At 31.5% G+C, this 23,228-nt stretch overlaps 1 protein-coding gene across 1 annotated transcript in view; it reads left to right on the forward strand.

Moving 5' to 3' along the window:
* LOC143248089 (integrator complex subunit 1-like) overlaps positions 1-23,228 on the forward strand; it is a 67,074-nt gene that overhangs the window by 6,957 nt on the left and 36,889 nt on the right. Inside the window, 9 exon segments of the mRNA XM_076496525.1 lie at positions 916-1,056; positions 5,436-5,583; positions 6,614-6,716; positions 7,116-7,299; positions 10,452-10,597; positions 15,246-15,319; positions 15,322-15,386; positions 16,154-16,336; positions 16,916-17,024. Of these exon segments, the coding sequence (XP_076352640.1) occupies positions 916-1,056; positions 5,436-5,583; positions 6,614-6,716; positions 7,116-7,299; positions 10,452-10,597; positions 15,246-15,319; positions 15,322-15,386; positions 16,154-16,336; positions 16,916-17,024 (1,153 nt within the window).

A 23,228-nucleotide genomic window follows, 5' to 3' on the forward strand; every position in this document is an offset into this window, starting at 1 on the left:
TGTAGTTTGTCAGGATTATCAAATGTTTGTTTTACTTCACATTACTGACTTAATAAAAAAAGTTTGTGGTAGTGGATAGCAAATATCACATTATCCAAGAATACGGAAGAAAAACATAGGTATTCATTTTAGAAGTTCTGAGTTTTATGCAAGTACAATATACAAACTTTATGATGGACAAAAGTATCTGTATTTCTTCACATGAATACCATATCACACTATCTGTCAGAGTCAGACTAATTTTGTTAGTTCACAGAGGAGTTTAGAGTACAAACTTCTGCAGCTCTCCTGGTGTTTTTTTTTATGCATAACAGACTTGTACTTTTTACTAACAGCTTGCTACATTTTTTGTATATACCTAGTAAATTTAGAACTACAGACAATATTTCTTCTCCAGTACAGTGTTAATCCAGTAGAATAACCATGTGCATGATGGGTTAATGTGGTTAATAATCGGTGATCCTTGTTTGTTTGTCTACACATCCAATTCCAAATCTGTGTTTGATAGTAGTGGATTAAATTTGAAAATTGTTGTTTTGAATCCGTGGGTAAAAAATCAGAATTTACAGAAGTAATTTAAATATTGTTTTATACCTTTGAGCTAGCATAAGTTTAAGTTATTTGAATCTCTAATGTAATAGTTGTAAAGGTTTATTTATTTATTCATTTTAATATAGCGTTAGTTGAGGCACATGCAAAGGAGATTAGTAATAAAGTTTTAATAACTTCATTATCTTGATACACAACAGTCTGAGAAGTCTTTTATTAATTTGAAACATGTGGTTTAACATGTAAATAGTTGGAATAACTGTTACACAACCCAATTAAGAATATCTTGTTTTACAAAATGACTATTTTTATTCTATCTTGTAAGATATTACTCTCTGTTCCATGATGTATATCGTTTTGTTTTAGGCTTTTTGTAGTTTACTGAAACGGGATGTGTCGGTGAGTTACAAAACAACAAAGGGGAACAATATGTGGGCTGTTCTGGTTGTGAACATATTACTAGCTGCTTATCATGATGAAGAGAGTTGGCCAGAACTGTTTGTTAAGGTAGGACTTACTTTAACATAAAGTTAATTAAATAGTTATAAATTGATTTTTGCACTTTGAATAATATGGTTCAAGTTCATTGTTACAAAAGAATTGGATTAATTTAAAAATCTAGATAATTTTAATTTAATGGTGTATTCATTGGTTCATGGAAAATGTTTGGAAGTTGAAGAAAAATGATTTCTCTATTTTGTGCTGATTTTTAGTTTCACTTGTAGAAGAAACATCATAATGGTTTAGTTTTCCACCACTTGCATGGCAGAATTTAAAGGGTGGGTAAAATTAAATTGCTACTAGAATGTTTCAAGTAATGAGTAATTGTTACCTGTTGGTTGCTTGCTGGTTCTGTGGTTCTGTCCTCAGCCATATGGGTGTGACTATCTCCATGTTTTTCAACACAATATGAAACTTATTTGGTTGTATTTTTCTGAGATTTATACCATGAGACAATCAAATCACAGCTGAATCAAAACTTTAATATTATTTATGATATGATTTCTTAATTTAAAAGTTAATTGTTAAAAGAACACACACCTAAATATAAATTTTAGTGAGTTGTGTGGTATGTTGAAGACAGCACTGTTTAAAATTAGATGTTTATAATGTCAAAATACTAAGTGTATAGTTTTATACAAATTAGAAACTAAAATTGCTAATTGACAAGCTAGAATATAAAATAAGAACCTCGTACCTTTTATTTTTTGTGAGATATGGCTCGTTTACTGAATCAAACACACTGACCATGTTCAACTCTTTCTATTTTTTGAAACGATCCTTTATATTCTGTTACTGATGTGAATAATCAGTCAACAGCTTGAAATGTCCCCTTAGTGTTTTTCTCAGCCATTTTAATCTGTGAAAAGGCTACCACATTCTTTTGAACCAAGATTTCATAAACGTAGGTTGTGTTTTTAGGTTCCTCAAAGTTTCATATTTTAAAAATCTAAATACATCTTAGTTACTAAGCTCAATAAATTATAATGGAATTCTATGGTATCAGAATAGTTACTTATGATTTTTTGGTTATTAACCTGTACATATAAAACCTAAAATAAAATTTTGTTTAATATTCTCCATGTGCAAAATTTTAAGTCTTAGCAACCTATGTTCAACAGCAATCAAGTTCAAAGGTTGTAGCGAAAGAGATAATTACTTGCCCTATATCTGGATTTATTGTTCTATTTAAAAAAAAAAAATTTAATAATTTATTTCCAAATAGTAATGATCGATATACATATGTAGTGTATAATAATTAAAATGTGACTGTATATTACAAAATACTAGTCTACTAAAACACAGCCAAGACAGGGAAGACTCAAGGTCAGCTTTATATTACTGGATACATAAAATGAGTGTAGGTAAACCTCAGAAATGCAAGTTATGTAATGTTCATTAAGCATGACTGGAATATCAATATAATAAAAACGAATAAATATATATAACATATAGCATTATGAGACTTAAGGTAATTTGATGAAACATTTGTATTTTTATGTTATATGTAGTCATTCTCGTATGAAAAAAGCATAATTTATATTAATTTCCTTATTTTTTTTATGATGGTTACAAGGTCGGTCAGTTGACAGACCCCACATTGTTAAAGTATAGAAAATAAAATATAAAGTATTGCTGAAAACAAATGTTTGAAATGTATTTAGGAGGTTTTAAAGATTATGCAAGAAGAATAGTTTTCTTAATCATAAAATGAAATCACTTTGCACTCAGACCAGTAATGAAATAGACTATTCTCACAAACAAATCTTTAGTAAAAATATTTCATTACAAATTCTGATTTTTTGTGTAACTTGTAATCTTTACTAAACATCTACCAAATTTTGTGAAGATACACATGATGTATTGTAAGTTATAGTGAAAATAATTAGCATGTGCAAATGTGTAAATGAACATGTGTATGTTATATTGAACCTGTCATGAAAGGGTTATAAAGTATTTTTTGTATATTCTTGCTGTAAACATGGAAAAGTAGGTTTAAATTAATCATACAATTAATATAGAAATGTAGGTTTTAATTAATCGTACAGTTAACATTGAAATGTAGGTTTTAATTAATCATACAGTTAACATTGAAATATAGGTTTTAATTAATTGCACAGTTAACATTGAAATGTTGGTTTTAATTAATCATAAATTAACATTGAAATGTAAGTTTTAATTAATCGTACAGTTAACATTGAAATGTTGGTTTTAATTAATCATAAATTAACATTGAAATGTAAGTTTTAATTAATCGTACAGTTAACATTGAAATGTAGGTTTTAATTAATCGTACAGTTAACATTGAAATGTAGGTTTTAATTACTCGTACAGTTAACATTGAAATGTAGGTTTTAATTAATCGTACAGTTAACATTGAAATATAGGTTGTTATCAACCAGCAAACTGAAATGTAGGTTTGGTTTACTAGGAAACCGATATAAAATAAACATTTTAAGTCTATACTTGACGATGTATTAAAAATGTAGTTTACAATGTTAAAACTGTTTTTTTATAATGTGTTGGTTACAACCTTCTGTTGCTGATGGGTCAACTACATCATTTTAACCAACTGAAATGAAAACTAGTCAATCATCAACATCAAGTCAAGCTTAGCAGATACACCTAATATGATTGCTTACATCTCACAAAGTATAACTATTTTTACCTTGATTAAACCATGTGATCCCAAAAGTTACCCATTTAAATTTTTTTTTCTGAGTACACAGAAGATACTTGGAAATAAATATGGGTTTTTAAGAAAGAAATATATTTTCTAACATTCTAAATTGTAACTAATAATCTACAGTAATGTGCATAAGTGTTAGAACAAGAGAATGTTTTGTCATTCTTTCCTTTTTATGTAACTAATTCTTCCATACTGTTACAGAATGTAAATTTTAACACTATGGTAATGCTTCACTTATCCCGTTGACAGCTGAATGAGTCAGGGTGAGAATACTTATAATTCTTTATAATTCCCATATACCTGTACTAGGGGTACATCATAAGGGTTCTGCTTGTGTGAACATAATGATGAAATTTAGAGTAAGAAATAACTGTCATGGTACCCCATGCATGTCTTAACGATATAAGAAGACAACATATTGCTATATGCTAGAAGAAATTAGTTTAATAGTACTCTGCTATAACATTACATTTTGAGTTTTACTCTCATTCTGTGGCCCAAAAAGAGTAGAGAATTACCAGTACAGTGGAGAGTTTCTGTGAAAGCATTTTGTGATGCTGGTTGATCTGTCTGATAAATTGCTGCACACTTAAAATGTTCTCAAAACACTGTCGAGTACATTCTACATTGTGAGACCAAGACTGGTGATTTTGAAAATACAAAAGGAAGAGACAGAACACCTAAATTTGATGTTAAATATTGTTTATGCAGCTTTCAGACAGAAAGAAGACAGTATGATCTCAAGCACGAGATAAACAACCATGTACCAAATGACAGAAAAGTGTCCAGATATACAGTATCAAGAAGACTCAACAAGAAGGGAATGTTTGGTCATGTAGCAGTTAAAAAAACCTTTACCTTGATCATCAAATATTGTCCAGAGATTGAAATTTGCTAAAAACAGATTGTTGATGATTGGAAAATGGCGTTATGGATGGGTGACTCCAAATTTGAAGTATTGGTTCAAGGTGTCAGTTGTATATTTGGCAGAAGAAAGGTGAAAGAAAATCACCACAATGCATAGCACCTTTCTTGAAGCATGGGAGAGGCATTGTGATGGTTTAGAGGAGCTGTTTTTCAGCTAAGGTAATGGGAGATATTTTCAAAATAGATTGAATAATGGACCAGTGCAAGTACTGCTGGATACTGATCTCTCTCAATTCCAACCTGTGCAGAAAGTACTTAGCTAAGAAAAAAACTGCTGGAGTCCTTCAAATGATGCAATGGCCCCCACTGAGCCCAAGTTTCAATCCAATTGAGCAGGTTTGTGATTTGATAGATCAGAAACTTGACAAATCAAAAGTTACTTCTAAAGCAACTTTATGGCAGTTTATTAGAGACATTTGTAGTAAAGTTCCAGACATTAAACATGTAACAATACCTGAAAAGACTGTCTGCAGTTATTAGAGCAAATGGGTGGATATACAAAATATTACCTGTTTGCTGATCTCATGCACTTCCACTGAGTTTGTGTTGTACTAAATATGAAGAGTAATACAGTTTTGATGTTTTACCCATGATTTACCTTCCATCATTCCTTGAAAATAGCCTGAAATTTAATTTTAACTTTGTCCTAACATTTTTGCACAGCATTGTATTTTAATTTTTTTTATCTCAATTTGATGAGTGTTGTTTTCAAGTAAAGAGAAAGTTGAAATAGTTAGATGATTAATCGAAACTTGACATGTTAACATAGGTTTTTGTTGAAGATTCTCTTGGGGAAAGAGTATGGGTAGACCTCGAGGATTGTAAAGGATTTGTTGACAATATCTTAACAGCTTTTAAGACAAAAATTCCTCCCAAGAGCATGATGGCACCTGAATTGACTTTCAAACCTGATGCATGCAAGTATCATTGTGTGTTGTTTCTAATGTATATGCAAATAAGTTATTAATTAGCACAAAATATCTTTAAATTATAGTTAATAATTTATTCCCCTCATCTGAACATGTAATTCAAATAATTGTTAAAGTTTAAAAATTTGGCTTTTTACATAAACTTTGTTGAGTTTACACATAGTACACATAATATTATTTTTACATAAACTTTGTTGAGTTTACAGATAGTACACACAATATTATTTTTACATAAACTTTGTTGAGTTTACACATAGTACACATAATATTATTTCGAACATGGTTCTTAGTTTCCAACTTAACTGTGTTTCTTTTATTTCTTGTACACTTAAGGTTGTTGTGAACTTCTTGTTTAATATGGTTTTGAAAAATAATACTCAATTTTTACTTTAACTTTGTTGCTTTTATTTGTTGTACTCTTAACACTGTTTGGAATTTGATAGTTTACATAGTTAGTCTATGATAGTGAAGCTATTGTGTAGGTCCTAGTGATCTATGTAAATAAAGCTATTGTATTGGTCCTAGTAATCTGTGTAAATAAAGTTGTTGTATAGATCCTAGTAATATATGTAAATAAAGTTGTTGTATAGGTCCAAGTAATCTGTGTAAATAAAGTTGTTGTATAGGTCCTAGTAATCTGTGTAAATAAAGTTGTTGTATAGGTCCTAGTAATCTACGTAAATAAAGTTGTTGTATAGGTCCTAGTAATCTATGTAAAAAAAGTTGTTGTATAGGTCATAGTAATCTACGTAAATAAAGCTATTGTGTAGGTTCTAAAATGTTTCTGTTAGTGATGCTATTATTGTGTAGGTCTCAGTAAGTCTGAAGGTTTTAGTAATTCTGTGTATGTGAAGTTATTCTATAGGTCCTGGTAGGTCTCTGTAAGAGAAGTTATTATTGTGTAGGTCCTAGAAATCAATGTAAGTAAAACTATTCTGTAGGTTCTAGTTATCTTATGTATGTGAAGTTATTATTGTGTAGGTCCTAGTAAACATGTGTAAGCTGTGTTATGGTTTAGGTCCTAGTCCACCTACAATCAGTGCAGAAGATGATGAAGCTTCTTCATCTAGTTTTCATCTGGAATGCCAAGAAAATTTGGAGAACATTGCTGTAGTTCCAAGGTAAGTTTGCTAGTATGTTACTGCTGTAGTTCCAAGGTAAGTTTGCTAGAATATTACTACTGTAGTTCCAAGGCACGTTTGCTAGCACGCTACTGCTGTAGTTCCAAGGTAAGTTTGCTAGCATGTTACTGCTGTAGTTCCAAGGTAAGTTTGCTAGAATATTACTACTGTAGTTCCAAGGCACGCGTTTGCTAGCACGCTACTGCTGTAGTTCCAAGGTAAGTTTGCTAGCATGTTACTGCTGTAGTTCCAAGGTTAGTTCCCTTATGTTTCTTTTTTTTTTTGGATGCAAGTGTTGTTTAATATTAGATAATCACTGTTAGCATCTGGATTTCTTTTAGTTAGACATGCATGTTGGAATTTGTAACATTGAGAATTATGTGTTGTTATTTTTACTAGATTCTCTAATAGTGAAGAGTCAGTTGAACATTTTGTCTTGGATTTAATACGGGACTACCTGACCAGGAGACAGCCAACTGATGTTTCTCGCAACATGCTTCTGCTACTTGTGTCCACTTGTGGCCTCAGTGAAGTTAGATTACTTGTTGCTCCAAAGCTGGAGATGTGGCTCCAGAATCCAAAAGTAGGAAATGTGTTTCTCAGAAATAAAAATGTTTTAAATAATTTCAAATATTTTCAACCTGTGTATGAAATAACCTCTTATGAAGGAAGCTAAATTTGTAGAACTAATTGTGTAGGAGCTACTGAATATAAGTAATGAAATGTACTCTTCTAAATATAATTGTGTGATAATTAGAATATATTGTTTTCTCAGTTGGGAGTATCCTCACCATTAATGATATTTTCAACCAGTAACTTTTGGTCATAGGAAGCAACCTATAGAAACCAAAAGTAAAATTATTTGCCAAGACAAAAGATACTGTTGTTAAAATATCTTTAATAGATTTCTGATTTCTTTCTTTCCACATCATACAACAATGTGGGAAGAAACAAAACTACAGGTGTTAGGGCTTGTCAGTTATTTGTCCATAATTAGAGTTTACTTGGATGCTATTTGTAAGTACTAAAAACATTAATAAAGTTTCTATATATTTTTGGTTTTAGCTCAGAAAACTCTAACATATGATAACTTTACAAAGAAAATTACTGAGATATAGTGATTTGTTAAGAAACAAAAGGGGTTAAAGTTGTTTTGGCAATTTTGCCTGATTATTGTGATCTGTTAGCAAGAGAAGATGGTCATACTTAGGTATTTTGTGTCAACTACAGGCAGAGTAACAGACATTCTGTCACTGAATTAGTTTCACTGTTTCTCTAAGGAAACAAGTTTTGATTCTTTGTTAATATGGGAGGGGGTTTTAAGATACAAACTAATAATGTGAATATAGGCTGGAATTATAGTTTAATTTAGTAGTGTCAGTGATATTGCTTGTACGTAGTTGTAAACTCTGATAAAGGCAGTGTTGTGTAAGTGTAAAAGTAGAGTACATCCTTTTTTACTTCAAGTGTTACAGTTAATATTTTGCAATGGCTGTCCTTTACTCTTAAACAAAAAAATATCAAAGTGAAATGTAGTTCCAAGGCTGGTTTTCATATCCTCTTCTTTTGACATGAAAAATGAGGCTTATCAAAATAGCCTTATAAATCTTTTGTTCAATCAAACATTCTTAATACTGATGTTTGTATGTTTTAAATATGCATAGACTTAAGGAAGTATTGTAAGAAACAAAATATAGCAAAATCAAGGATAATTGATTTTAACAAAATTATAATTGAATAGTACTTTCTTATAAAGTGTTTTTTTTAATCCATTTGTATTTATATCATAATATCAGGTCTTGTAGAGTGTACAGAACTATATTTACATGCTGTTTAACTCTCTCCATATGGACTCGATCAGTTTTACTGACCACATGGCCTTTTTGTACTGGTATAAAATCTTTAGAGATTTGATACTACTAACTTTTGATATAGTGGTACATATTTATAAAACTTGACAGTCTTTCTAGAATGACTTCAAATGTAAGTATGAAACTACATTTGTTTGTCATAAGTAGCATTAAACTCATAACAGTGTACATCTCTTTATAATTAAACTGTATTGTTTTATTTCTCTTTTGATTGTATCTTAACCCTGTCTAACTACTATTCATGCTATTATGAGTTGTAAATTACTATGAAAATGTACAGTTAATTTACATTATTGAATTACACTACCTACGAGCTGCTCGCGTGTGCCTCATGATATATTTATTGAATTACACTACCTACGAGCTGCTCACGTGTGCCTCATGGTATATTTGTTATTACTGTATTATTACCTTATTATTTTCTTACTATCAAGTGTTGATGACAGTTAACCCTACTTTTTTTTTATACTAATGGTAGTAGTATAATAAATGATTATTTAATTAAATAATGCACCGAACAACATAGACTAATAACATGCAAATAAGAGGCAGTTTCCTCTGACAGTCAACTTTTCTAGTTTTCTGACTATGCAACAAGAACTATTATGAATTAAACTAAGCTAGTCATTGTGATTCCTGTGAGAATCAAAGTTGTATTGTAAGTAAAATTGATGCTTATCTATTTGGAAAACAACATAATACAATACATCACTTGATAGATGAAAACCTTGACTTTTTATTGGTTATAGGAAGTATATGATTAAACATAAGAGAGAACTATTAATAAATCTTCAAAGAGATGATGTGACAGGAGAGGTTTGATTTTCTATTTGATATCTTTGTAAACAGACAAAAATTAAAGGCTATAAAAATTATGGCTTGTCTGAGGAGTGATAAGTTTATAGTGAGTAATTTGTGTTTGATTTTATGTATTTTCAAGGGGTGGTGAATAAAATATAGATGGGAAGATATCTAGAGACAATGTCTCATGCGAGTCACAGTACAGGAGGAAATTCAGGACTTCTTTAAATATTGCATTATAAAATTAATTTAAAACTTGTATACACTATTAAAATATGGATTATTAGCTTAGAGTTTATGCTATACTAATTGGTATAACATCAATCAAATGTAATTTAATAAAATTTAGAATGTAAGATACTAAAATCTTGTGTCATGTGCAGTAAAGGATACATATGGCAAGAGGGTTAACCAAAGCTAATTCTTCCAAAAGATAATTGAATAGCAGTAAAGCTCATAAAATTTACAGTATCATTTTTACATATTTCTTTCAATTATTGGTTATATGTTTTTACGTATTTTTTTACAGTATAAATATTAAGTATCTTCAGAGTATGATTTTTAGATTTTCACAGATTAGGATTAACTTTTTTTTTTAATAAGTTTTACATATTTCTTCAGGTATAAATTTTACACATCTTTTATGGTGTAGATTTACATAGTTTTTTACATTATGGATTTTTATGTATCTTCTCCACTGTATAATTTTTACATATCTTTTCACTGTATATTTTCTACATATCTCTCACATTATAATTTTTACATATCTTTTTACTGTATTTTCTATATATCTCTCACATTATAATTTTTGCATATCTTTTCACTGTATATTGTTTACATATCTTTTTCTTGCTATAAATTCATCAATTTAAGTCAAAAGTCAATTCTTAAAATACCATACCAGTATGCTATTCTTATTAACCAAGTGTTAATTAGTATGTGAATTACAGACTTTATGATTCATTACATGTACAGCCAAGTACCATTATTCTAACTGTGATTTATGTACTGTTTACTGCCAAGTACCATTGTTTGATTGTGAAGTATGTGTTGTACATCACAGCTGACAAGACCAGCTCAGGATCTTTTGCTTGCAGTCTGTATGAACTGCAGCCAGCACAACCAGAATGATGTGGAAGTTATTGGACATCTTATCAAAATTAGGATGAAGACAAAGCCTGTAATAAACCATTTTCTGCAGTGTATAAGGTACCTATAGCTGTAATCAACTAGATACAACTTCCAGTATAGTACATTACCTCCATTTAAAAATAGCTGTTCTCATTTAGTGCTGCTCTTTATGTGCAAAAAGCTTTTTTATGCAAGTTATAAGCCTTGAGCTCTCACTTCCCGTAAAATCATTTGATTTACGTGCAACAACCCTCCACCCATAAGAGCATGGCACCATCTTTTGGCACATGTAACTCAACTTATTTGATTCTTCCAAAGTATTACTTCTTGTTTTGAGACATTTTTGTAGAGCTCTTCAAATTTGTTTAACTTTGTTTTTTTTTTGTAATTATTCCAAAATGGATCAATACCTTTTTAGATAACTTGTTTTTCCAGTTTTTCTTTTTATTCCTCTTCATCAATAGTTGTGTTTGATTTTTGTTTTTATACAATGAATTCTGTAGTTCAAGTTACCAATTCAAAAATAGTACCTTCTATTAACACACAGAGGCTACAGGTGGGGATAACTAGTCTTTGGACTTATCAGCTATCATCTGTCATGAGACTGGGAGAAGCAGATTGACTCATATAATGAATAATCTTGCTTCTGTTTCTCCTGAATGTACCAAACCTGTTTGGGTTGATAGCCTTTTTTATCCACCTGATTTTGCTTTGTCTTCCTATTCCTGTACTGTAGAATCAGCTAGGCTTAATATGACTTTTTCAGACATTATTTCTCAGGTATGTTATATTTTATTCATTTCCCTGATTTTATATTATCCCTGTCCTTCTTTATTACAGGATATCTTCACTTCTCAGTATTTGATTCTACTTCTTTCCCTAGATATTAGAGTTTATGCATTTTGTATTCAGGTGGTTGACATTTGAATGCTTAAGGGTTGTACTTTCATCATTATGTAGACAGCTGGCTTCTATTAGCTCATTCCAAACAGGAGTCATCCCATTATACTCATATGCTGCTTCTGGAAGCAATTTGTATAGGTTATTTAATCAAGTTGAAGAAGTCATTCCTTATACCTGCCCATATCTTATCCATTTGAATGGTATTTTTGAACACCAATATCAGTTGGGCCCAACCTTCTTTGTGACTTTGTTCAATGGAGCAATCTGTTCTCCACACAAAGCCCTGTCACTTTTGAGGATGTGATATTTCATAAAAGCCCTTATCTGCTTGGGTTGAGCACAGATGAGATCTTTTCAGTAGACTCTGCACAACCACTGGAATCTTGCATGAGATACATTGGTGGATCCTATTTCCCTTCCTTTTTCCTATGTAGGTAATTTACACTGGTGGTTGAACAAGGCTTACACGTGGGCAGGTGTCCTGGTTCCTCCCTCTTGTTTGGATTTGCATATCTTCACTGATGCTTCCCTTTAGGGTTGTGGGTCAATCAGCCTGAATCTTCAGGTTGGTGGCCTTTAACTGAAAGATCATACTATATCAACATTTTGGAGCTTTTGGCTGTACATCAAGCCTTGGATCATTTTGCAGGAATCATCTGGTCAGAATCATCATTCTGACAATTTTGTAGTAGTGTTTCATCTCCATCATCTTGGCAGTACCCATTTTCATTCTCATCGTGATTGGACCTTGGATCTCCTTTTTTGGGCCCACACACTTTGTATTCTTATTATTGTGTGTCATATTCTGAATGCATTAGATCTTGCTGTGGTTTCTCTTTCCCATCCTGACAATGTTTATCTGAAGAGGTGCTCTCCTGATCCTCTTGTTTTCCAGTGGCTATGTTTTCAGTTGGGTACTCCTCACCTGGATGTGTTTGCCACATCCATCAATATCAGATTACCCCTGTTTTGGTCTCCAGTTCTTCATTCTCTTTATTTTTGCTGTTTATGCATTCAGTTAAGATTGGACCAACAAATACATGTATATTTATCCTCCCATCCATTTTTTTCATAGGTTGATCTTGATCGTCCATGCCACTTGGTGCGAATGCCTTCTGATTGTTCCATACTGGCTAGCACAATCATGACTCTTGTGGCTGCTCTATCTCCAGTCTGCCCATTTGTTCTCATCCTCTTATTCTACCACTTCTAAGTAAACCTCTATGTTCTTGGTTTTCATGCCTGGTTTTTATCGGTCTGTAACAAGGAGAGATCTGGTTTGTCTCAGCAGGTCATTTCCTTTTTAACTTATTCCATTTTCCTTTACCTTAGTTATGTTAGTGATATATTTTCGGCAGTTGGACCTTTGGTCAAGAGTTTTTCCCTGCTTGACTCACTGTTTCCAATATAATGAATTTCAGTAGTTGACTGGTTAATTATTGATATTCTATCTCCTTGATCATGAGTTATTGGACTGCTTTATACCACACCTTTATTTTTGCAGCTACTGTAAAGTTTTTACCTCCTACCCACTCCTTTTTATTGCTTTCATTCCAGATTAGTCGTTCACCTTGGCATGTAGTTCTCCCAGTTTGGAATGTTAATATGGTTCTTCACTGCTCCATTTGAACCTCTGTCCTCATGCTCAATTTTTCACTTATCTCTCAAGACTTATTTCCTTCTCTTATTATCCTGTGAACACAATTGGTCAGATTTATTTGCCATTGATGTTTTGTATAGTCTGTATCTTTCCATATACATTTTTTCTTCATCTGAATCAATCTTTCTTTTCCAAAACTTCAGTGGCTCAGGAAGGTAATTCCTTCTTCTCACTGATATCTGTTCCTTCCATTTCCTATTTGGTTAGATCCAGATAGACTACTACATCTTGCTCATGCTCTTCATTGTTATGTTGTCTGCATGGCTTTTTACTGTGGTGCTCCTTCCCACATATTCATTTCTTGGTAGACATTCTCTGTTTGTGATTTTGCTCCTTTCACTCTGACTACTTGGCTTATTCTTCCTATTGTATTCTTCATATAATTTGTTCCAGTTGTCTTCATATTAGATCAAGCACCTTACCATTTCCCTGGTTTCTTAGCTCCATTATTCCTTGGAGGAAATTTTTAAATCAAGTTTGTGGACTACCACACTTTTTCTCATATTCCACTATCTGATTCAGTTTGCTATGTCTTCATCTTCAGGTTATCATCTTATGCCTGTAACCATTCTTCGTACTCTGGTGAGACTGGGTAAGTTTCTTTTGTGTGTGTGTGTGTATACCTTTTTTCATGAGCTTTCCTCATCTTTATTTTTTTTACTCTCTGCATTCTATTCTGTGGCAAGTGGTGCCTGACCAGATTTTCTTCTAATAGTCAAATCCACACCATCAGGCTATGTTGACTGCTCATTTCTAATTTCCATAGTCATAACATTCACTGTTGAAATGTGGGTTTCATTATGTATTTGTAAACACAAGTCCTCACATATGTATTATAGATGTGTCTGTTTTCTCACTCAGTTACACTCTTGTTCTTCATCTTTGTTGTGGGTCATGGCTGTAGTACTTGCTGATTCATATAGTTTTCTCTCTTACACTATCTCTCAGTTATTTTCTTACACTAAAGATGTTATTGCACTGGGGGAATTTCCTGTCAGGTTAGTTTTGATTAAGATAGTATGCATTACAGAGGCATCTTTACTATATTGATCATCTGGATGTTGGGTTCCTGAATTGGTCAAACAATTTATCACGTTGCTATCATCATGTTTCCTTTTCTTCGATCAGGGCTACAAGACTTCCTCCAGTCTGCTGAACTAAATGGGTAGATGCTGTGACCCTCATTGCTATCCACACTAAATGGCTGTGTTTTGGATTATAGTTGACTTGCTGCTAGTATGATCTTTTCCTGTATCCCCACACTTATGTAGGTTCCCAGCATCCTGGGTTTTGAATTCACTTGAGTTGACGTGTACTCCCCACCTCATACCCTTGCCATTCTACATCTAGGGGCACATAGTTTTACTTTCACTCACATTGCAGTATAATGGGATTGAGATTTGTTATAGAGTGGTTTGGATCCCAGCATTGTACTTTTTAGTAGGTATGTGTTCATTTATTTTTTTCTACCAATGTCTGCAACACCTCATTCCACACTGAGCAAAGAGTGTACCTCTTACATATGTGGTGCAGTCTCCCATATATGATCCTCTGCTGTAATGATCTTTTCTTTTAGGGTGTTCAGATTTTTTTTCAAAAGATGCGCAATTCTCTCTGCCTATTCAGTGTGGGATTATTGGTATTTATGTGAGAGGAGGTAAGGTATCGTATTGGAAATTATAATTTTTGCGTACTGAAAATATATTTTTGGACGGTAGTTACTTCATCTCACACTTCCCACCCTTCTTCCCATTGAAAACTGCTGCTTTCGTTTTCTGCCAAAGCTCAAAATTATAGTTCAGTAGAATTGAATACAGGGATTCACGTGCATCAGAAGAGTGTCTCCCACACGTTTGTTGGAGAGTTGTCACATGATAATTTACATGCATGATACATTGGAACCAGTTGATTGGGAGCTGAAGACTTGTGGCATGCAAAAAAAAAAAAAAAGCTGAACAAAAAAAATGCTATTTATTTGAAAGGAGGTGTATACCTGTTGGAAAAATATTTTCACTGAAGGAAAATTATAACTTTTAGATTTTGATCAAAAATATAAAGAACAATAAACATGGTATAACGAATACATAATATAAAATATTATTAATTATTTTTAATTCTGGCAGGTGAGAATTTTAACCAAAACTTTAATCTATATTCCTCTAGGGAGTTATTGAACCAGCATACTGAAAACCTGAGTACATTGTTGAAGCATGCTATCTATAATGAACTGTCCAATTCTCAAACCCTAACAACATGCAGTTGATTTCAGTAATATTTCAGCATTCACCGGAAAGAGCTGCAAAGGTATGAATTTTTATAAATTACACAAAATTAAAGCTTAACTCTTTGTAGAAATGGAATTGATAATAACAAAACATTCTGAATTATCAACTTCCAGTCAGAGATGGCTACCATCTTAGGTCAAAAATAAAAATGAACCAGATAATTAGTATAGTTAATGAATGTTATTGTTATTATTTCCTGCTCATAAACATTAGAGTGCATTTTTTGTCAATTCAATATAACTCAGTATTAATAGTATTTTTTGTCAGTGAACTCAGTAATATCATACAAGATTTGATCAGCTTTGTAGAGTATTTGTATTAGTTCTAAACGCATATACGAAGCTAACAATGAAAGATATAATAATTGTCACAAAAATAGATGGATTACACATTCAAACCAACACTGTTGATGAAGTAACAATAAAGAAATAACGAAGTATACAGAATAATTGATACTGTTCAGTCTGGCTTACTAACTTTTGATAAGTATAAGTGTAATTATTCTTTGCCAGCTTTTGAAAGGCATACAAACCATAAATTTTGTTTTAACCAATAGCCTAAATAAATACTCTTTCAACCATTGCCGTGTTTGTTATATCCCTGCCAGCTTGAATAGCTTTGAATTGAGTGAAATGTGTCATTGGCACTGGGTGCGACAAATATAGTGTGGTTGGAATACTGTTATTATTATAATACTCTCATCTAACTCTTGGAAATCACTAGAGAATGTATGTATTGTTTAAAAATGTGATAGGCCTAATGTGTCACTATTAACTTTTTTATCAGGTACTTGCTGATGTATTTTTTGACCTTCTGACAAACAGAGATGACTACCTTCGTGCTCTGCGTGCTCTCTTCAGAGAAATAGTTCGAACGCTCCGGCACGAGGTGAAGTTTTTAGCCTTTTGTCGTGGCTTGATGCAAGAAAGAAAAGATCAGAGCTTTCTTGATATGGATCCCCAGATTAAGGTATATTTGTGTCCTTACTGAGTTAGTAGATTTAGTGGTTTTTTGTTTTTTGTCTGTAAGTATTTATCTAATAAGGTACATTAACTTACAGAATTATGTAACTCTGAATCAGGATTCATGTACAATAATTCCTTTAAAAAAGAAATATATTGATCAATAACAGCTGTCAGTGTTTTTATTATTCTTAAAATGGAATAGCTGATTTGTTAAGTAAATAATAACTTTATAGCAAGCTAATCATATTACTCCTGTTTCTGTTTGGAAGATTTTCAGATACTCTAATCATTGTGAAAAGAACAATACTTGACCAATATGTATATATATTTGTTAAAGGAACAGACAACAGTTGTTCAAAATAAAGCTTTAACTGCTTAAATTTTGCTACACTTGACATGTGTAACAATAGTCTGATTTTATTGTCCCACAGTGAATGGAAACAAGAATAAAACCACATATACAGTTAAGTGATATTTGGAAAAATATTTTGTAGTTATTTTGTGGTGTACCATTTGTATTTTGAGTAAATTGTGGCAAAATGAATTTTAATTTAATATTATTTCTTGATGGTATTGTTTGTAGGAGAGAATGTTCATGTCGATATCTGACCTGCTCGTGCTTGCCATACTCCAGGGCATTGGACCTGCCGTAAAGGAAGCATCAACAGCTCTAGCAAGAGAAGAAAAGAGAGGTATATGGTTATTAATAAGTTTACTTTAATTCAGAAAGTTTTGCTGTATTAGTTTAACAACTGTTGCATGGCAGTAACTGTTAACATTAAAATATGTTGTTAACACGTGCTTACTGTAGTAGTTGAGCAATTTATGCGTGGCAGAAACTGTTCATCCTTTCGTGTCTGGCTTGTATAAATTGCAGAAAAGGTATCAGATTTCACTTATGGAACAATGCATATGGTAACTCAGATTTTTTAACATATCTTCTCAAAAACTGCTAAGATTTTGTTAAAGATCATATTTTAATTAAGTGTTTTTATTACAAAAGTTATTTATCAACTGTAGTTACTTGTACTCAAACTTGTAATAAATCATGTGCAACATGGTTTTCATTTTAAGTGTAAAAAATACATTCCTTTGTTTTAAAGTTTTCTTGTTTCATTTACATAATCTCTAGAACCTTCTAGAAGAATATCAAAAGTTATTTAAGGTAAATGTTTATATTCCATTTTGTTTACCATATTACTAACTCTAGCTGTTCTCATCAAGGCACAATGTAATGAATTAATAAAATTAGGAAGTAGAAAAAGTCATTACCTTTTAATTTTTTGCAGAACATCTTTAAAATCTCTTTATTGAATTTGCAGTTTAACATCTTTTCTCACAAGGTTAATTTTTAATGTTTTTCCCATTTTGTCCTTTACCATTATTCATATCAACAGAAATCAGTGGTACTCTCAAGGCATATTACATTGTCTCTGGCAGAGACATAAAACCCTTTTGCAAAGTTATCCTGCACTGTGCCATATTGTAAGCCTCGAGAACTGACCCAAAGTATTTAAAAAAAACGTTTGCTTGTTTCAACTAGGCATTTTAAAACATAAATAATACACAGTTGACTAAAATATAAAAATTAATATAACTGTACTTCTTACTCTTAATAATTTTATTTAAGTAAATTTAAACAGTTGTAAGTGATTAATATTACACTTTATGGTGAAAACTGTGTGCCAGTTTCAAAATAACCGTTGTTATATTATAGGGTAAAATAAGCTCTTTGTGATTACCATATATATGCATACATAACTCTTACATGTAGGTTATATAACTTAAACAAATCTGTTGAAGGTGAGCACAACACCTGCCAGGGGTTAACAGAATTTATTACTTGTTACAACTGCTTTCATCCAGAGAATTATATGTGTCAATAGGTTAAGTAAGCATCTTATCTTATAATCTAGATGTACATCTATACAACTGCCATTTATTATATACAAAAGATACTGAGTACCAAAGTAAAGCATTTTTGTAGCTTGTAGGTCTTGTGACAAATACGTCTAAAGTTTTGAGTATTTTTTAAAGGTTTGTTTTGAAATAAAGGACTTAAAGCTTAGATAACATAAAACTTCAAATCGTAAGATACATTGTAATACTACTTTTGCTCACATAAATTGATAGTAAAGGATGTAACACAGTGACTTGCACAGGAAAGTGTTTACAGGGGTAACTGTGTGGAAAAGATGTAAACATGATGTATTTGAAATCGTTTTTTTTAACCCTCTCTCCACAGGCATCTCTTTCTATGCATATTGTGATGTTTTAGTGAGTTACAGGTAACTGATACAATGAATTCAATTAAAAACTTCTGTATAAACAAACTTCAGTATATCCAAAGCTGAATAAAATTGAAAGATACTGTTTTTTACAGTAAAGCAAAAGTAATGAATGCAAGTAGATGGATGAAATATTTATTAAGAGAACTAACCTAAAGTTATAATTGTACAAAAGTTAATTTATCACTAATAACTTTGTTATTTATCAAGAGATTGTTCTTTATTTATATAAAGGTTTACAACTTCAGGTAAAGAGCATCAAGTGCTATCTGATTCCTTGTTCTTGAGCATTCTGTTGTTAACATTTGTTCAAATTTAATGATGAAATTGTCCAGTTCTTTCTGCAGAGCACAAGTCTTGGAGTACTTTGACACTCTCTGCTTCAGTTGTAGTTATGTGTGGTAACTCCTGTCCACAGTCATTGTCATTGTTTACTTCCTGTTTGGCATGATGAGCTTCATTTTCTGGCTCTGCTGGTATCATGTGAGTTGCAAGATCGTGGTCCATGTTTATAACTTTGGATTGATATCATGGTTAGTGATGTACCAATGTCGTTTTCCATCTTTTTTTCTGCTGCATCACTTGACCGTATGAATCCTCAGTACCAAAAACAATTCTTTAGTGCCTTTTTTCTCACACAGCACCGTGCAAACTTAACCATTATCATTGCATCAAAAAGGGAAATTTCGAACTCTTCAATGTCCTTTCCTTTATCATACCAGATGAGCATCTTTCATATAAGCCATTTTCTGTAGTAATGTTTCAGATTCTTTATTATTCTGGCATCATATGGCTGAAACTGGGACATAGTGCTGGGTGGCAGAAATTGGAGAGTGATAGCTTTAAGGTCTGTTATGGGTGAATAAATGCTGCAATTTTCAACAAATAGCAATGCCTTCCTCTTTTAGCACACCTTTAGAACATCAAACTTTTTGAAACTAGCTACTGGAAGCTACAATCCTCATCCAAACCTTCCAGTTGAAGTCATATACAGTTAAAAACATCTTTATCTTTTTGAAGCAATGTGGTTTCTGGAACTTACCAATGATGGTCAATGTATACTTCTCAGTTCCATCCTTGTTTGCCATAAGCATGAGAGTTCACTTTCTTTGTTGAGCTTGTCTCTATAGTATGTCTTTCCTTTGAAATATAATACATTGTTAGGGAGAACTCTCCATCTCAGTTTTAATGACATGGAATACATCCCAAGACTTAAAGTTTCTGATAAATTTCAGCAGGGCTGTGATCCTCCACTTATCAACCACCTCCTCATTCTTGAGAATGAGAGAGATAGAGTTCCCTGGAACTAATCCAGAATTAGAGAGTTAATATACAATAAGAATTTGATAAATATAATTATAGAAACATTTGGTTGTAAGGTTGTAAAAGTTTTTCTGATAATTTTGGAAATGGTTAACTTGTTGATTGGTTATAAGATAGTAAATGACCTTCTGATTGTGTTACACCTTTTTAATTTGCAATTTGTCACACTGGCTGTGAGGTAATAGAAGTTTTTTGTTTTTTCTTTACTGTTTTGGACCTGATTAACTTAGCACTTACAGTCATGTGAAAAAGTTAGGATACCCTATGAAAGCCTGTGTATTTTTGTAACAGTTTTGGATATATAGATATTTAATCTCAATTTTAACAATACTGAGAGATTATAGGAATATAACTAAACAATTAAAACTGAAGAAAAGACTTTTCAAGATCTTCTGTAAATGTAATTCTACAAAAATGCATATTCACTGTTCATCGTATAGGAAAGAAAACAACTGAAAATAAGAGTCCGAGACAGATTGTTGTTAAGTTTTGTCGTAAGCAAATTAAATTTGATCTGCTTAAACTTAAGAAAACTAAATTTCGCTCTCTTAATACTAATGATATTAAGGTCTGTAATGAATCTTATCCAGTTTATGTTAACGAACATCTCTCCCCATATTATCGTGATATTTTCATGCAAGCAAAACGAAAACAGAAAGATCTTGGCTATAAATTTCTTTGGGTATCGAATGGTAATATTCTTATTAGGAAATCAGAAACTACTCAGCCCATTGTTTTACGCTGCTTGATTGATCTTAATAATTTATAAATACTGCAATGGCTGATGATTTTGATGATATTGTTGGTGTTACACCAACTTTGTCTTCTCTTTCTGATTTACCAAATGTTTTTTCTGTTGGTCATTTAAATTTAATACATGTTAATATTCGAAGTCTTACTCAAAATTTTGACCAATTTCTTGTTTTTTTACAATCAAGCATTGTTAAATTTCATATAATAGCTTTTTCTGAAACTTGGTTTGTTGAGGATGGATTTGTTTCCTTTTATTCTTCATCTTCTGGTCTAAATAAGGCTAGTGGAGTGGCAGTTTTTGTTAAATTTGAGATACTGACTATGATAAAAGAAGTGCAGTACATTAAGTCTGATGCTTTAATTTTATTTTGTATGATTCAAAATAAGAAATTTAATCTCTTTGTTGTTTATCGATCTCCTAGATTGCCTGTATTGAAATTTATTGATGAGCTTTCATTAGAATTGAATTTATACAAATATGATATTAATATACTTGTTGGTGATTTTAATATAGATGTTTTGGCATTTGATGATGTTTGTTATAAAATGCATATTTTAAGTTTTTGTCTGAGAACAATCTTCGTATTATTATTTCTTCTCCTACACGGATAACCAATGTTACTAATTCTTGTATTGATCATTTTTTAATTAGTGGAAATACTATTAAAATTGTTATTCTTATATTGTTGAGAGTTTTTTGACCGATCATTTTCCAATTGTTTTATGTATAGACATTTTATCGGATCTAGAACATGTCTCAAATGTTCAAAAGATTAAGTTTAATGAATTGAGTTCTTGTTTGAATTTTCAGATTGGTCCTGTGTTATGAATTGTTCTGATGTTAATGTTGCTTATGATAATTTTGCTGAAGTGTTAACTGATTGTATTCAAAGTTGTACTACTACTGTTTCTGTGTCACGAAAGTTTAGAAAAATTAAGCCATGGATTACCAGTGAATTGGTTTTGTTAATGATTAAAAGAGATAAGTTAAAAAAGAAAGTACATCAATTTCCTGATGATATTTATCTAAAGATTAGATTTAAGTGTTTAAGGAATTATGTTGTTAGCTTGACCCGTAAGACTAAATGGACTTATTATCATAACCTGTTTAAGAATGCTAAAACTATTAAACAGAATTGGAATATTGTTAACTCTATTATTGATGTTAAAAAAAAAAAAAAATTTTGTAATTTTGGTACTACTGATTTATCTGATTTGAATTATTTTTTTGTTAATGTTGCTAAATCTACTTGCTCGATCCTAAATTTTGTTCTCAGGGCATGCCTCCTGCTCCTTCTTCTTCTTGTTACCTATATCCTGTTACTGTATCTGAAACTATGAATAATATTTTCTCCTTATCAAATTCAGCTTCTAATGGTGTAGATGGTGTTTCGTTAAGATTTGAAAGCTAATGCTAATCTTTTGCACCAATTTTGACTTTTAATTAATTTATCTTTTACTCAAGGGAAGTTTCCTAATGCTTTAAAGTTATCATTGGTCATTCCTATTTATAAATCTGGTAATATTTCTGATTTTACGAATTATAGACCTATTTCCTTATTAATACATTTCTCTAAACTATTTGAAAAATCTATGAAGATTAGAATTTTATCATTTCTTGATAGACATTCAGTTTTGTCTCCTTCTCAATTTGGCTTTCGGCCTGGGCTTTGAACGGAGGTTGCTGTTGCTAAACTTGTGGGAAGTATTACAGAAGCTTTGGATTCTGATCTTCATCCAATTGCTGTTTTTCTTGACTTAGCCAAAGCTTTTGATTCTGTTAATCATAAAATATTGTTAAATAAATTATCTTATTATGGTTTTAGAGGCATTGTTTTTGATTGGTTTTTTTTCTTACTTTCACAATAGAAAGCAATCAGTTTGTATCCATAATAATTATAGTGATTGGCTTACAATTAATGTTGGAGTACCACAAGGTTCTGTTCTGGGCCCTTTATTATTTCTCATTTATATAAATGATATTCTTTACCAACAGTTTTTTGGAGATATCCAAGCCTATGCCGATGATATTGCTGTTGTTTATAGTAAGCCAAATCTAATTAATGAAGCCATTATTTCTAGTGATCTTAATAAAATTAAAAATTGGCTTTTCTGTAATGACTTATCCTTAAATATATCTAAATCTTTTCTTCTTCAGTTTAACCTTTATGGTGTCATTCCAGCTTTTCCTTCTATTTTTTATCATTCTAGTGATTGTTATACTTACCTAATTGCAAGTGTCCCAAATTGACTCAAGTTTCCTCTGTTAAATATTTAGGAATTATTTTAGATCGAAAATTAAATTGGCAATTTCATATTAATTCTTTAGTTAATAAATTAAAATATAGTTCTATGCTAATTTTTGAACTTAGTCATTGTGCTCCTTATCATATTTTGTTAAGTGTATATTATGCTCTCTTTCAATCTTTCTTACAATATTGTATTTCAATTTGGGGTGGCACATATAAGACTTTTTTAATTCCTATTCACAAGTTGCAAAAAAGTGTTTTCTCTCTTATTTTACTCATAGGC

This window comes from Tachypleus tridentatus, chromosome 4, assembly GCF_004210375.1.
Source record: "Tachypleus tridentatus isolate NWPU-2018 chromosome 4, ASM421037v1, whole genome shotgun sequence".
NCBI lineage: Eukaryota > Metazoa > Arthropoda > Merostomata > Xiphosura > Limulidae > Tachypleus > Tachypleus tridentatus.